This window comes from Miscanthus floridulus, chromosome 14, assembly GCF_019320115.1.
Source record: "Miscanthus floridulus cultivar M001 chromosome 14, ASM1932011v1, whole genome shotgun sequence".
Lineage (NCBI taxonomy): Eukaryota > Viridiplantae > Streptophyta > Magnoliopsida > Poales > Poaceae > Miscanthus > Miscanthus floridulus.
The window spans coordinates 76,785,459-76,801,205 of NC_089593.1; the positions used below are offsets into that span (position 1 = coordinate 76,785,459).

The 15,747-nt window shown below is 51.3% G+C and overlaps 1 protein-coding gene across 1 annotated transcript; it reads right to left on the minus strand.

The window, feature by feature from the left end:
* Positions 1–14,423: 14,423 nt before the first annotated feature.
* LOC136503804 (uncharacterized) lies at positions 14,424–15,441 on the minus strand. Its single transcript, XM_066498765.1, has 2 exons — positions 15,283–15,441; positions 14,424–15,038 (listed from the first exon to the last, which is right to left on the minus strand). The coding sequence occupies exons 1-2, from the start codon at positions 15,439–15,441 to the stop codon at positions 14,424–14,426; spliced, it is 774 nt and encodes a 257-aa protein (XP_066354862.1).
* Between the last annotated feature and the right edge of the window lie 306 nt (positions 15,442–15,747).

The window sequence follows — 15,747 nt, forward strand, 5'->3', positions numbered from 1 at the left end:
CCAATAAAACTGAATTGCAATCTTTGATCGGAAAGATTAATTTTATTAGAAGATTCATATCTAATCTGTCGGGTAAGATCAAGGCTTTCAGTCTATTACTTAAATTGAAAGCCAATCAGGAATTTGTATGGGGAGCTGAGCAGCAGTTAGCCCTAGATGAAATTAAGAAATATTTAACAAATCCTCCAGTGCTAGTTCCACCTCAACACGGGAAACCTTTCAGGTTGTATTTGTCAACTGATGATACCGTTATCGGTCCAGCTCTTATTCAAGAATTTGAAGGGAAAGAACGTGTTATTTATTATTTGAGCAGAAGATTAGTGGATACTGAGACAAGGTATTCGGCCATCGAAAAATTATGTCTGTGTTTATACTTTTCTTGTGTCAAATTAAGACATTATTTGTTATCTGCCGAATGTACGGTCATATGCAAAGACGACGTAGTCAAGTATATGCTGTCGATGCCGATATTAAGTGGTAGAATCGGTAAGTGGATTTTAGCATTATCAGAATTTGAACTACGTTACGAATCGACTAAGGCAGTTAAGGGGTAGGTTATGGCTGATTTTGTCACTCAGCACTGTGATACAGTGGACTCTCTGGAGGTTGCTCCTTGGACACTTTTCTTCAATGGGTCCACATGTGGTGAAGGAGCAGGTATCGGCATTGTGTTGATTTCACCTCAAGGAAGGAAGTATGAGTTTTCATTGCCGATTGTTGCTACATCGACAAACAATCAGGCTGAATACCAAGCCTTGATAAAAGGGTTAGAATTGCTGAAGGAGATACGTGCCGATGCTGTTGAAATCTTTGGTGATTCTATGCTAGTTATAAATCAATTGGCTAGGATTTATGAATGCCAAAGTGAAGTTTTAATTTTGTATTATGAAAGATGTTTGCAATTGTTGAAAGAGTTTAGAGATTTTTGTCTTGAACATATTTCTCGACTGCATAATGAAGAGGCTAATCGACTAGCTCAGCATGCTTTAGGGTATCAGCCTATTCGGGAAGTGCTAACATCAGCAGTCGATACCGATGACTGGAGAAAGGAGATTGTCGATTATTTAAAGGATCCATGTAAAAAGGTTGAAAGACATATAAGGTTCTAAGCTACCAAGTATGTGCTCCTCGATGATGAATTATATTATCGAACTACAGATGGAGTTTTACTCAGATGTGTTAGCAGTGATGAATCGAAAAGCTTGATGGGTGAAATTCATGAAGGAGTGTGTGGAGCACATCAATCGGCTTTCAAGATGAAGTGGATGATCAGAAGGAATGGATACTATTGGCTGACTATTCTTGAAGATTGTTTTAAATATTTTATAGGATGTCAGGAGTGTCAAAAGTTTGGTAATATTTAAAGAGCGCCTGCATCGGCTATGAACCCTATAATTAAACCTTGGCCGTTCCGGGGATGGGCTATCGATCTCATCGGTCAGATTTATCCGCCATCGAGCAAAGGACATAAATTTATTCTGGTTGCTACCGATTATTTCACAAAATGGGTTGAGGCAATTCCTTTAAAAAAGGTGACATCGGCTAATATGATTGATTTTGTGAAAGAGCATATTGTTTACCGATTTGGTATTCCTCAAACTATCACTACCGATCAGGGTACTATGTTTACATCGGGAGAATTTGATGAGTTTGCTGTAGGTATGGGAATTAAAGTTTTAAATTCTTCTCCATATTATGCTCAAGCCAATGGTCAGGCTGAGGCTTCTAACAAAGGGATCATCAAACTCATTAAACGCAAAATTAAAGAAAATCCTAAGAGGTGGCATACAGTATTAAATGAAGCCTTGTGGTCATATCGGATGTCATGTCATGGTGCAACCAAAGTAACGCCTTATCAGTTAGTATATGGACACGACGCAGTATTACCTTGGGAAATTAAAACTGGCTCTAGGCGAATACGTTTTCAAAATCAGCTGACAGCCGATGATTATGATACTCTTATGAAGGATGAGTTGGAAGATGTGGCGGGTCATCGGTTAAGGGCCTTAGTTTGCATCGAAGAAAATAAGAAAAGAGTAGCCAGATGGTATGACAAGAAGGTGAAGGTAAAGGAGTTTGCCGATGGAGATCTGGTCTGGAAATTGATTTTACCGATTGGGACTAAAAGTTCAAAGTTTGGAAAGTGGTCTCCTAATTGGGAAGGTCCATATCGGATAAATCAGTCTGTTCCTGGTAACGCATATATTCTAGAAACCCTCGAAGGGGTTGTGTTTCCCAGAGCATTAAATGGAAAATATTTAAAGAAATATTACCCTAGTATCTGGATGGATGCATAAAAGTATAAGTGCCGATAACAGTCCTATCGGCTAGAATTATACAAGGATGTCAATGTCTCATAAAGTGCCGATACAATAGACAAGATTTACAAGTTTAACAAGGATTGGATAGCCAATATCGCACGCAGGCGAATTTGGTCGGCTTCCTTCATTTCTTTGATGTCTTCATCGGCAGCACCCTCCACAGGCTTGAGTTTTTTCTTCATGGCCAAGGCTTTGCGAGCCTGGATGTCTCTTTCTTGCTGAAGGGCCTTGATGGCATCGGGTAGCTGGCTTTCTTCTTGTTGGGCATGAGTTAAGGCTGCCTCGACTTCTTTCAATTCAGCCAATAGAGCCGTCCTCTTTGCCGATAAATCTAAGATTTTCTGCTTAAGTTCAGCGCCCGAAGTCTGCAAGTTGCTGATGCCCTTGTGCTTCTCATCAGCAATCTGTTTCAGTTGTAGCATCTCTTCTTTGAGTTGAGCCTGAGCTGCTCTATCGGCAATGTGTTGAGCAACCCGTTGATATTGCAGTTGGCGGCTTTCTAAATGGGCTGCTGGGAAAAGTGCTTCTTCAACATCAGCAGGGACCTAGCCACGGATTGTTTTGAAAATTGCCTTTGCGGGGTCCGAGTCATCTACCAGTTGGGCGGTATCCTGCTGTAACAAGTCTAGGAGAGCTTCCAACTTGGACTTAATTTCTGCCGATATTGTTCCCAGTGCAAGGGAAGAACTTGCTTCCTCTCCATCATCATCAGAAACGTCAATGGCAAAGGAAAATAGGTTGTTTGGGGAGTCTTGTTCCTGAGAAAAAGAAAAAGAGGTCAGTTAAGGATAAGTATGAGTATTATAAATTGACTAGGTCAATTGGCTTACCTGTTTCAAGGCAATTTCCTGTACTTGGCTAGAGGAAGCAGCCTGGAGTATGCCGTGTGGAGGATCGGCTGAGCTTGCCGATGGGATATCCTCTGTGGCCTCATCGGTGGTTGGCCCTTGGGGTATGATGGCCGATGGTATGTCCTATACAGAAGGATTGACTGTTTGCTCAGTTGCATCGGCTGATTCTGGCCGGCTTGCAGACGTTGGGGCAGGTGTGGGGATCGGCATGGACTTTTGCCGTTTTGGCTGTGCCTCGGCATCTGTTAAGGCTTTGCGCTTTGCTTGGGCCTCAGCAACGGTTGGCTGGGGGGCATCGGCACTTGTTGGTTGTGGAGCTTGAACATCTGGTACGCTTGCCGATGTACCCATTTGTTGCTGCAAAACAAGTGTAAGGTATGATATTTAACAGATAAAATGTGAGAATCGAAGGAATACCTCTGAAGGTTTGTCAGAGGTAGTGGTGCTTGATGTCGGAGGAATTGCCGATGACAATCCAGCAGCGGCTCTTACACCCTGATGATTAATGTTAATACAGTTTGTGATCGGCATAAGTAGAAATAAATAGGGTTGTTACCTTGAATGCCTTGATCAGGGTTGTAGCAGCAGCCAATGGAGTGGCCCTAGCTGTAGCCAATTTGGACTTGGAGGTAATAGTCTTGGCGCGGGTCTTCTGGTGAGTCAAAGCAGCTAAGGTGGGGGCGTTGTAGCTGATCGGTGATATCGGGGAAACAGGTCAAAGATCAAAGGGTTTCCCACTTTTGCTCATAGATGGTGCTGGGTTGTTAACCTATTACGAGAAAGTTAGTTACCGATATATGAAAGGAAAAAGCATAAGGGAGTTAAAAGAAACTTACTGCATCATCGGGAATGGTGTATTCAGGGTCGATCATGTGCCGATATGTGTGAGCAGATGTTGCAAACAGTTGTTCCCTCCACTCTCGCCACCATTGCTTATATGATTCGGTGATGAAAGATACTGGTGTCCAGTTGGATAAATCGACATCTGCAGTATTGGCATCGGGGGAGAGTTGCACTACCCTGCTCCAATCTGTTCCATAGGTGATTGTTTCTCTGGGTTTGACCACATCGGCAAAACAAAGTTTGATTGGCAGTTGCCCAAAAGCCAATTGACGGGATACTGCCGATGGATTGTAAAATTCATACGTGATATTGGTGTTTTTCCCGCTACCGAATGTGTTTACTGGGATTGCTCTAGGAGTAATGATGGCTATCATGAGTTCATTATCCTGATTCAGAGTGTCATTGGCAAAGTTGAAAAGAAGGGGGAATCTGTTTTCTTCGTCAATATAAGGTACCCAGGCCCTATGATCACGAGAAAGACCATTGTACAAGCTTTGGAAGAATCTGCCGATCTGGTCTTCATTGGCCTCTGTTCCAGGGAGGACAATTATGGCTTCACCAAAATTGAGGGGTGAGCGTGTTGCCGATTCCTCGTCCCCAAGCACGTGGTTTTCAGCAATTTCTCGTGGGAATTGTTGGGCAAAGAAGTCCCATTGTAAGCGTTTGTGCATATGGGCATTCAGCCACGGGTTGATAAACCACCACGGGCCTCCTAAGTTGCCGATGGGTTCGCCAAGCAAAAGTTTCTGAGACACTTGATGAAGAAGATGATAAGTGGAGCTCAAAAGGTATCGGCCAAGAGGGAACCTTACACCATTGGCCAAGAGTTCAGCCGCGGGGAGGAAGGCGTTGGTTGGTCCTACTGATCAACCACAGAAGATAAATTTTTCTAACCACATATTCAAGAATGTGGCATGTTCCCTCTGGTTAACTGTCCTGGTCCTCTGGCATTCTTGAATATATCCTGTCCAACCGCCGATGTTGCGGGTATTCACCCTATATTCAGATTTCCTGCCATAGATGGAGCCTTCATCGACAGTTCAAATGTCCAAGCCAGTGAGCATGTAGACATCGGCAAGTGTGGGAGTAGCTGGGCCATGTCCAAACAGAAAAGTGTTTGTTGTGTCTGACCAGAAGTAAGTAGCTGCAATCATCATTGACTCATTCTTTTGCATATCGGCAATGGATAGCCTAATGCATTGGTCTAGCTTCCGTTCTGCCCAGTGTACTTGCATCGATCTGTTGACCCTCAAGTACCAATCTTTCCACCCTTTGGTGGTTTTGGGCCAAGATCAGAATGTATCTTTCCATAAATTCAGAGAGAAATTTTGGGCTCTAAAAGGGATTCTGTTAACTTCTGCATTAATCAGATCAGTTGGATCTGGGTTGCCCATTGGTCCTAGGCATTGGACATGTGGCTGATCGGTTGGAATAACTAATTTGTTGCGAAGTTCCTAAGTTTAGAGGATCCGAAGAACAAAGAAAAGGAGAAAAAATTACCAACTGTATGAACTCGCAAAGACCAGAGGAATCGAGGTAAAAAGTAACGGAAGTGGAACGAACCGCAGGGACGTCGAAGTTGATTGCCATTATCTTGAGGTAGATGGGGGCACGAGCTGGAGACTCGAGGTTGACGCTGAGTTCTTGTTGGTTGAGGCCGCGCAGTTGTTTGTCGGAGGTGCCGCCGGAAAGAGAATGCCAAAGATTGGAGTATGAGGGTAGAAGACAAGCGTTCCAGAGAGATCTATTTATAAGCCACTTGGAGTAGGGGTATTCTGGACTTATCTCTATACCGCGTGCATATAGGTCGAGGTGGTTCAGATGGATATGGTAACTGTTCGCACGATAATTAAGGGATTGTACAGATGATTTGATGGCAAGTAATCATGACTTGGAAGAGATCTCGGTACAGGATATTTTAATTCTGAAAATGGTGGCATTATTATGTTAAGATCTTGCCGATGGATTATTGTTTCGGTATCTTAACCATAATCAGGGCAAGAGTGGTTGGAAATTGTGCAGTATTCATTGAGGTGCGTGAATCAGGACTAGATTTGATTGGATTTGATAACAGATCAAGTTTTGGCTTGGAGGATGAGTTACGGTAATTGGGCGAAGGCAAACATTATCTGGAGTAAATTTCGGAGCATTAATGGTTTTATACTCCGAAATTGGGGGGCATGTGTTGACACCGTTTTTTGCATGTGTCGAAATGATCAGAGTAGGCTAATCGGCAGGAGGAAAGTTACTGTATACGCTGACAGCCGATGAAAATCAGCTTGTAAAGATGGTTGCTGATGAATGGTGGTGATTGATGGAAAAGTTGATTTAGACTCGGGTGTTGCCGATAAGATTGGAGATGTTATTGTCGATGCCGATGAAGGAAGGCTTGAAGACTACTGCCGATGAAACAGGAAGTATGCCGATGGAAAGGAGGTCGGTGAGATTTCCATCGTAATTGAGGCGGACAGGGAAATAGATAGGAGTTGATTTCCTTTTCTATATTTGTTAGAGTATGATTCATGTAAAGAGTCACGTGTTTCCTTAGATATGGACTTGATGTCCTAGTTGTATTTGGTTATGTCTCTTTAGATCAGGGTATAAATATAGATTGAGGGGTAATGTAATATAGATATAAATCAATATCAAAAACCAATTTTTACTCCTATTTGTATCTACTTACTTTTTGGCGACTTCGTCAATTTGCATATTTTTCCTTTTTACGAGTTCTCATTGATTCGGCGAGCTGCATCACTTCAATGCGACCTTCGGCGATTCTCGAGTTCCGCGTGAGTACCTCTTGGTCGTGACTTCTGGGCGTATCGCTGTTGTCAGGACCAAAGTGCTCGTATCTTCATCCTTGTCGATTAACAGGTCAAATCGACTGGCACGCTTTGGATATCGATTCGGGTATTAGCCCTTTGTGTTTGCAGATCCACTTTTGCCTCAACAGTCCTCCACCGCATCAACAATGATGTAGGGGGCGAGCAACCCCTTATCTTCAATCGTGCTAGCTAGAACATCGCGGCAGTGGCGATGCTACTCCAAACTATGCCCGAGCCCTCTACCATGGAGGGGTGACTGGCCCACGGCGAGCTTCAAGACCTCCTCGAGACCGCCGCGGTACAGCAGGCCAAAAGCTCTACCTCTAGATGGCACAGGGGTGCCTCGAAACTACCCGCGACATCACCTCAGTAGGGTAGAGGGGCCTCTGTTCATCCTAAGCCTGCTCGGGCACCAACGGCCAATAGGGCCCCCTCGGTGCATGATCGCCTTGGCGACCGACGCGAGGCACAAGGCGACCATGACGTGGTCAGCAGGCGATGGCGCCACGACAATGAGGGGCCCGCTCGAGGCTACCAACCACACCAAGGTGGTCGCTACAACAGTGGGGAGGACCGCAGCCCTTCTCCTGGGCCACCTGGTCCTCGAGTCTTTAGCAAGGCCATCCGTGGCGCTCACTTCCCGGCCCGGTTTCGCCAACCAGCCAACCTCAGGAAGTACAGCGGCGAGACCAACCCCGAGCTGTGGCTGGCCGATTACCGCCTGGCTTGTCAGCGAGGCTGTGCGGACAATGACCTGCTCATCATCCGCAACCTCCCCTTGTTCCTGTCAGACTCAATGCGAGCCTGGCTCGAACACCTCCCTCCCTCATAGATCCACAACTGGCGTGACTTGGTAAAGGTCTTCATCAGGAATTTCCAGGGCACATACGTGAGCCCCGAGAACTCTTGGGACCTCAAGAGTTGTCGCCAGGGGCCAGACGAGTCTCTTCAAGACCTCATCCGACGTTTCTCCAAGCAATGCACCGAGTTGCCCAGCGTCGGCGACTCAGAAATTGTCCAGGCTTTCCTCTCTGGCACCACCTGCCGAGACTTAGTCCGAGAGTTAGGCCGGAACGTGCTGACCTCAGCTGCCATGCTCCTCGACATCGCCACCAACTTCGCCTCGGGCGAAGAGGCCATCGGGGCCATCTTCCCCAACAATGTTGCCAAGGGGAAGCGGAGGGATGAGGCCCCTGGGGCCTCGGCTCCCCACCTCCCCAAGAAAAAGAAAAAGGGTCGCTAGGGGGAAGTAGGAGGTCCTCGAGGCTGGTCTAGTCATGGCCGCAGAGCGCAAGAATCCCCGAGGCCCCAGGGGCCCTGGGCTCTTCGACAATATGCTTAAGAAGCCCTGCCCTTACCACCAGGGCCCGGTGAAGCACACCCTCAAAGAGTGCACCATGCTCTGATGCTACTATGCCAAGCTCGGGCTCCCCTACGATGATGCCAAGAAGAAGGGCGCCGACGACAGGGACGACAACAAGGATGATGGGTTCCCTGAGGTGCACAACACCTTCATGATCTTTGGCGAGCCTTCAGTGTGCCTCACGGTGTGCCAGCGAAAGAGGGAATGCCAGGAGGTCTTCTCGGTGAAGGTGGCCGCTCCCCAGTATCTCGACTGGTCTTGGGAGGCGATCACCTTTGATCGGGATGACCACCCAGATTATGTCTCGAACCTAGGGCAGTACCCACTCGTCGTCGACCCCATCATCGGCAACACTTGGCTCACCAAGGTGTTGATGGACGGAGGCAGCGGCCTCAACATCCTTTACACTAACACCCTAGAGCTCCTGGAGCTCGACCAGTCGTAGCTCCGGGGCAATGCCGCGCCTTTCCACGGCATCGTGCTAGGGAAACGCACGTGACCCCTCGAGCGCATCAACTTGCTCGTTTGCTTCGGCACTCCCTCCAACTATCGCAAGGAGGTCCTCACCTTCAAGGTGGTTGGGTTCAAAGGAACCTACCACGCCATCCTAGGGCGGCCGTGCTACGCCAAGTTCATGGTGGTCCCCAACTACACCTACCTCAAGCTCAAGATGCCAGGGCCCAATGGCGTCATCACCGTCGAGTCCATGTATGAGCATGCATACGACTACAACGTCGAATGCATCGAGTACGCTAAGGCTCTCATAGAGACCGAGACCCTCATCATCAACCTCGACCGACTTGGTAGCGAGGCACCTAATTCCAAGCGTCGTGCCGGGACTTTCGAGCCCGTGGAGGCCATCAAGCTCATCCCGGTCGACCCCAACTACCCCGACGACCGAGCGCTGAGGGTCAGCGCCACCCTCGATAGCAAATAGGAAGCCATGCTCATCGACTTTCTCCGTGCGAATGCCGATGTATTCGCATGGAGTCCCTCGGATATGCCAAGCATATCGAGGAAAGTTGTCGAGCACGCCTTGGACATCCGGGCTGGCTCCAGGCCGGTGAAGCAGCGCCTACGCCGATTCGATAAGGAAAAGCGCAGGGCCATCGGCGAGGAGGTGCAGAAGCTTTTGGCGGCCGGATTCATCAAGGAAGTGTCCCATCCAGAGTGGTTAGCTAATCCTATATTAGTCAAGAAGAAAAATGGGAAGTGGAGGATGTGTGTAGACTACACCGGTTTGAATAAAGCCTGTCCAAAAGTCCCTTTCCCATTACCTCGAATCGACCAAATCATTGACTCCACTGTGGGATGTGAAACCCTATCTTTCCTTGATGCTTATTTCGGTTACCATCAAATCAAGATGAAAGAGTTCAACCAGCTAGCGACTTCTTTTATCACACCATTCGGCATGTACTGCTATGTGACTATGCCATTCGGCCTCAGAAACACAGGGGCCACATACCAGTGGTGCATGACCTAGGTCTTTGGCGAGCACATCGGGCGAACCGTCGAGGCCTACGTGGATGACATCGTGGTCAAATCTAGAAAGGCCAGTGATCTTGTCGATAACCTAGAGATAACCTTCAAATGCCTCAGAGAGAAGGGCATCAAGCTCAACCTCGAGAAGTGTGTCTTCGGGGTCACCCAAGGCATGCTCTTGGGATTCATAGTCTCAGAGCGCAGCATCGAGGCCAACCTAGAGAAGGTCTCGGCCATGACCAACATGGGGCTGATCCGAGACCTCAAGGGAGTACAGAGGGTTATGGGATACCTTGCGGCCCTGAGCCGCTACATCTCACGCCTTGGCGAAAAAGGCTTGCCCTATACCGCCTCTTGAGGAAATCCGAACGCTTTTCTTAGACCCCCGAGGTCGAAGAAGCTCTCGCCAAACCCAAGGCACTGCTCACCAATCCAGCTGTCCTGGTACCGTCGGCCAAGGGCGAGACCCTCTTACTCTACGTCGCCGCAACGACCCAAGTGGTCAGCGCGGCCGTAGTAGTTGAGAGGCACGAAGAAGGGCATGCTCTACCCATCCAACGACCTGTTTACTTCATCAGCGAGGTGCTCTCCAAGACCAAAACACGCTACCCCCACATCCAGAAACTAATCTATGTCATGGTCTTGGCTTGACGCAAGCTGTGTCACTACTTCGAGTCCCACCCGGTGACCGTGGTGTCGTCTTTCCCCCTGGGAGAGATAATCCATAACCAGGAGGCCTCGGGTAGGATAGCCAAGTGGGTCGTTGAACTCATGGGGGAAGGCCTGTCTTTTGTGCCTTAGAAAGCAATTAAATCTCAGGTCTTGGCCGATTTTGTGGCTGAGTGGACCGACACCCAATTGCCACCTGCTCAAGTCTAGGCGAAATGCTGGACCATATACTTTGATAGGTCCCAGATGAAGACCGGGGCAGGCACGGGTCTGCTCTTCATCTCACCCCTTGGAGTACACATGCGCTACATGGTTCGGCTCCACTTCGCTGCCTCCAACAATGTAGCCGAGTACGAAGCCCTCGTCAATGGCTTGTAGATCGCCATCGAACTTGGAGTACGGCGTCTTGACGTATGGGGTGATTCGTAGCTCGTTGTCGATCAAGTAATGAAGGAGTTGAACTGCCATGACCCCAAAATGGAGGCGTACTATAGGTTGGTACGTAGCCTAGAAGACAAGTTCGATGGTCTCGAACACAACCACATCGCATGAAAATTCAACGAGGCCACGGACAAACTGGCAAAGATGGCGTCGGCATGGGCCCCGGTCCCCCCAAACATCTTCGCTAGAGACCTCCACAAGCCTTCCATCGACTATGCCTCCACGATGAAAGAGGACCCACCGATCGAGCCCACCGCAGGGCCCGAGGCCCCCTCTGTCACCGAGACCCCTTCGACTGAGCCCGAGGTCATGGAAGTCAATGCGGAACCTCCCAAGGCCAACCAAGGCATGGACTGGCGAGTCCCGTTCCTTGATTGCCTCATTCGAGGAGAGCTTCCTACAGACAGGACCAAAGCCTGACGGCTCGCGCGACGAGCCAAAACTTACGTCCTCAGTAATGGCGAGTTGTACAGACGAAGCCCATCTGGCGTCCTCCAATGATGCATCACCACCGAGGCAGGCCAAGCCCTACTTTGGGATTTGCACATGGGAGCCTACGGGCACCATGCAGCGCCTCGGACGCTCATCGGAAACTCCTTCTGCTAAGGGTTCTACTAGCCAATGGCGGTTGCTGACGCCACCAAGTTGGTATGCTCCTACGAGGGATGTCAGTACTACGCGCGGCAGACGCATCTCCAGGCCCAAGCCCTCCAAACCATCCCCATTACATGGCCATTTGCCGTGTAGGGGCTCAACATGGTTGGGCCTCTGTAGAAGGCCCCCAGGGGTTATACCCAATTGCTGGTAGTGATCGATAAGTTCTCCAAGCGGATCGAGGCTCATCCGATCAATCAAATCAAATCCGAGCAAGCGGTGCTGTTTTTCACTGACATCATCCATAGGTTCGGGGTTCCAAACACCATCATCACTGACAACAGGACATAATTCACTGGCCACAAGTTCCTAACGTTCTACGATGATCACCACATCCATGTGGCCTGGTCGGCTGTAGGACACCCTAGCTCAAACGGCCAAGTAGAATGTGCCAACGACATGATCCTACAGGGCCTCAAGCCAAGAATATACAACTGGTTGAAGAAATTTGGTAAGAAATGGCTTGTCGAACTCCCGTCAGTCATCTAGAGCCTGAGGAACACTCTGAGCCGAGCCACGGGGTTCACACCGTTCTTCCTAGTCTATGGGGCCGAGGCCATCCTCCCCACTGACTTGGAGTATGGTTCCCCAAGGCTTTAGGCCTACAACGAGCAAAGCAACCGCACTACCCGCGAGGACGCCCTCGACCAACTGGAGGAAGCCCGAGACATTGCGCTACTACATTCGGCCAAGTACCAGCAAGCTCTATGATGCTATCAAGCCCGGTGCATTCGAAGCCGAGACCTGAAGTTGGGCGACCTAGTGCTGAGACTGAGGCAGAGCAACAAGGGCCGCCACAAGCTGACCCTACCATGGGAAGGGCCATACATCGTCGCCCAAGTGCTAAAGCTCGGTACCTACAAGCTAGCCAACAAGAAGGGCGAAATCCCAACCAATGCTTGGAACATAGAACAGCTATATCGCTTTTACCCTTAAATTTCCAAGCATTGTATACATTGTTTCTCGAAATACGATAAAGAAGCGTTCTTTAGTTATTCTAATTTTTCAAGAAACCCACAAACCTATCGATGGGGGATCAGCGTTATGATAATGCTACAAGGGAGACTTGGCTCTGCCTCTGCAGAGGTACCCACCACGGGGCTCGAACAAGACTTAGCTTTGCCTCTGCAGAACCAAGCCTCCCTTGGGGGCTAGGAGGGGGGGACCCCCCTAAGTCCTAGGCACCATTTTTTAATTGTTTTTCGAAAAAATTTCTATGCCAAACTCTCTAGCGTGCCATGACAAATCGATTGTAAAAAAACTAAGGACCAAAAGTCTGTCTCAGGGCCAAAAGGCTGGCTGAGCCATGAGACGGCCTACGCCTCCAGGCTACGGCAATCCCTCACCACCTTTTGCCCGAGGGGTAGCTTAGGCTCCGAGGAAGTTTTTTGCAAGCGATATGTTTAGAGACGAGACAGAGGGTAGAGGCTCGGAAGTACAATAAATGATTAAAAAGCAAATACGCATAAGTACTTCAAAAAAGGCCTCGACGGCCACAAGCGTCATGGTACGATAATAATCTTAATATGTTTACATGGCCCTTTTGGCCTAGGTCAAGGCTCAGGGTCCCCAACGTCAGCGGATGGCGTGGGAGGAACCACCTCCTCTTCGAACAGCTTCGCCAGCACCATGCCGAGGCCCTCAGCCGCCTCCATCAGCTTCGTGACCTCCTCCTTGGCCTCCTCATCATCCTTAGCCAAGACATAGCTGTCGCTGATGGCCTCGAGGTCGATGCCGGCGTAGTGCGAGGAGACGATGGCTAGGGCACGCTTGACGCCCGTGTGCAGCGCCCTTCGGAGTCGCTCGTGCACTTGGCCGCTCAACGCAGTCAAGCGGCTCCCAAGGGAGCTGCCCGACTGGACCCCCTCAACCTCCACAGACTCGCAGGTGGTACAGGCAGTGCTCTACAGCGTGTTGTGCTCCCCGGTCTCAGCCTCGAGCACCACCTGCACCGTGACGGAAGCCTCGGCTGCCCGGGAGACCTCCTTCTCTAGCCCTGCGCCAAGACAAGTAGGATGGGGTTAAGCGCAAAAGAAAATAAGCCAAACAGGGGCGAAGGCCTACGCAACTCACCCTCGGCTTTCTCTTTCCAGCGTCAAACCTCGACCCAAGAGGCCTCGGCTTTCTCTTTCCAGCGCTGGACCTCGACCCGAGAGGCCTCGGCCGCCCTGGAAGCCTCCTTCTCTAGCTCTACATCGCACTAGGGAGTTAGGGGTCGAACGCAAGAAAAACAAATAAAACGAGGGGAACAGGACTCACCCTCGGCCTTTTCCTTCAAGGCTAGGGCCTCGACCCGGGAGGCCTCGGCCACCTTGAGGGCCTTGGCCAAGGCACCTTTCGTTAGCACGTGTGCACCCTGCTCCGCCCCCAGCTACCCTGCGACGGCCTTGGTAGAGGCCTCCGCTTGTTCGGCCCAAGACCTAAAGGTGTCCTACTCGCCGGCCACCCGAGTTAGCTCCTCCTCCAGCTCCTTGATCCACGCCGCCAAAGGGGTGGCCTGCTCCCGAGCCATGGCTACCTCGGCCTTCGCATCAGCACAGTGGAAGCGGAGGTCCTCCACCTCCACGCTCTGCGCCGACAGAAGCTCGTTGGCACCAGCAAGCAGGTCCTTCTGCTGCCGGAGCTGGTCCCAGACGCCCCTCTCCCACTAGAGGAACAACGACTTCCCGAGGGACTGGTCCTCGAGCTCCTGGATAGGCGGAACGGACGTCAAGCGCTGCGACAGAACTCGGGAAAAAGACAACACCACACGAGAAAAGAAGGCGTGTACCTGGGCGACGCCAGGCAGATCGTCAGCCATGACGGACAGCGTTGTCCGCAGCGACTGCTTCGCCAGACGGCGGTATTGCTCGAAAGTGCTCCAGCGCGCCCCCTCGGCCGCATTTGTCCCAGCTCCACCACAAGACACGTGGGTGATCCCACCCGCAGGGCTTGGGTTGTACCCGCTCGAGGGCCGAGCTTCCCTCACCAGAGGTCAGAGCCGGCTGCTCCACGGTGCTGGCCACCTCGGCATCCGCCACCTCCTTCCCCTAGGAAGTATCATCGGAGGAGATCGAATGGACCTCCACTTCCTGAGTGCTCTCCTGCAACGGTGGCGGGCCTTGAACCTGGGGCAGTATTGAAGCTTGCCCGCCTCAATCTCTACTTCCTGGGCTGCCGGCTTCGCTGCGCTCACGCCGGCCACCGCCACCCCAGCCTCGGTGGTCCCGGGGGCTCCGGCCTCCGCCACCTCGGCCTCGGTGGTCCTGGGCACCCCGGCCTCCGTCCCCTTGGCCTTGGAAGTCCGGGGGGCCTCAGCCTCGCCCTTGGTGGCATCGGCGAGTGAGGGCGCCTCGGCCCCATCTAACTCGTGGGCCTCGGCCTCGCTGGGCGTAGGCTCCTCCTCCTCCGCTTGCTTCGTGGCCACCTCGGTAGCCTCTCCCTGGGCGACCGGCTCCTTTGGGTCGGCCCTCGCCGACGCCGCACCACATTGTATGGTGGCTTGCACCTCCACCACCCATTGGGCGGTGGAGCTGGTGCTCACCTTGAGCGCCTTACGTGGTGCCAGGGTGGGCACTTCCGCCTGACGCTTCTGGCTGAGGGCAGAGCACTGACAAGGTCAGCATATGACCAAGGAACGATCGGGAGATGCTGCAACTTCACTGATAAGACACTTACCTCGACCAGGGACATAACTACTTCTACACCGCGTCCCTCGTCCTCTTCAACGGCGGTGGCGGCAGCGGCGGCACGGCCTCCGTGTTCGCCGGTGCTGGCCGGCCCTCGCCGGGCTCCGGCGCCCCCTCGACCCTCTATGAGGGTGGTTGCATCGCCCTAGCCGCCGCCTGCTCCACCTCCACTGCTGAGCCCACTAGGCTGATGGCTTGCTTCCCTAACGCCCGTGCCTCGGGCGTGTCAGACTTGGCCCCGGGGCGGGCGATCGCCGGCCCTGAGGCGTCCTCTCCTCCTCCTCCAGGAGATGATGGGCTGCTCACCAATGCCCCGAGCGCCATCCCCCTGACATCAGGGAGATGGTCCAGGGTACCCCACCCCACCTCGCTCTCATCGTCATCGCTCGAGGAAGCCGACAACAACAGTGACGGAGACGACTCCATCGGGAGACCATCGTGCCTCTGCTGTCGGCAACGCTTCTCTAGCTCTTCACGCTCAAGGTTCTTCCTCTTGCGCTTTGCCTCCTTGGCATTCTTTTCTTCTTCTGTGCCTTGGCATGCGCCTGGTTCACCACCCACCGCTCTACATCCTCAGAAACGGGCGGCGGGGAGGCTCGCACATCCCTCATCCCCTACAGCGCGTGACTT

Excerpts from the sequence above, each read along its gene's own strand:
- LOC136503804 (XM_066498765.1), bottom strand. The coding sequence starts at position 15,441 with ATGGCGCTCGGGGCATTGGTGAGCAGCCCATCATCTCCTGGAGGAGGA. Across the intron at positions 15,039-15,282 it reads TAGTGGGCTCAGCAGTGGAG|TGCTCTGCCCTCAGCCAGAA; the intron begins GTGGAGCAGGCG and ends TGACCTTGTCAG.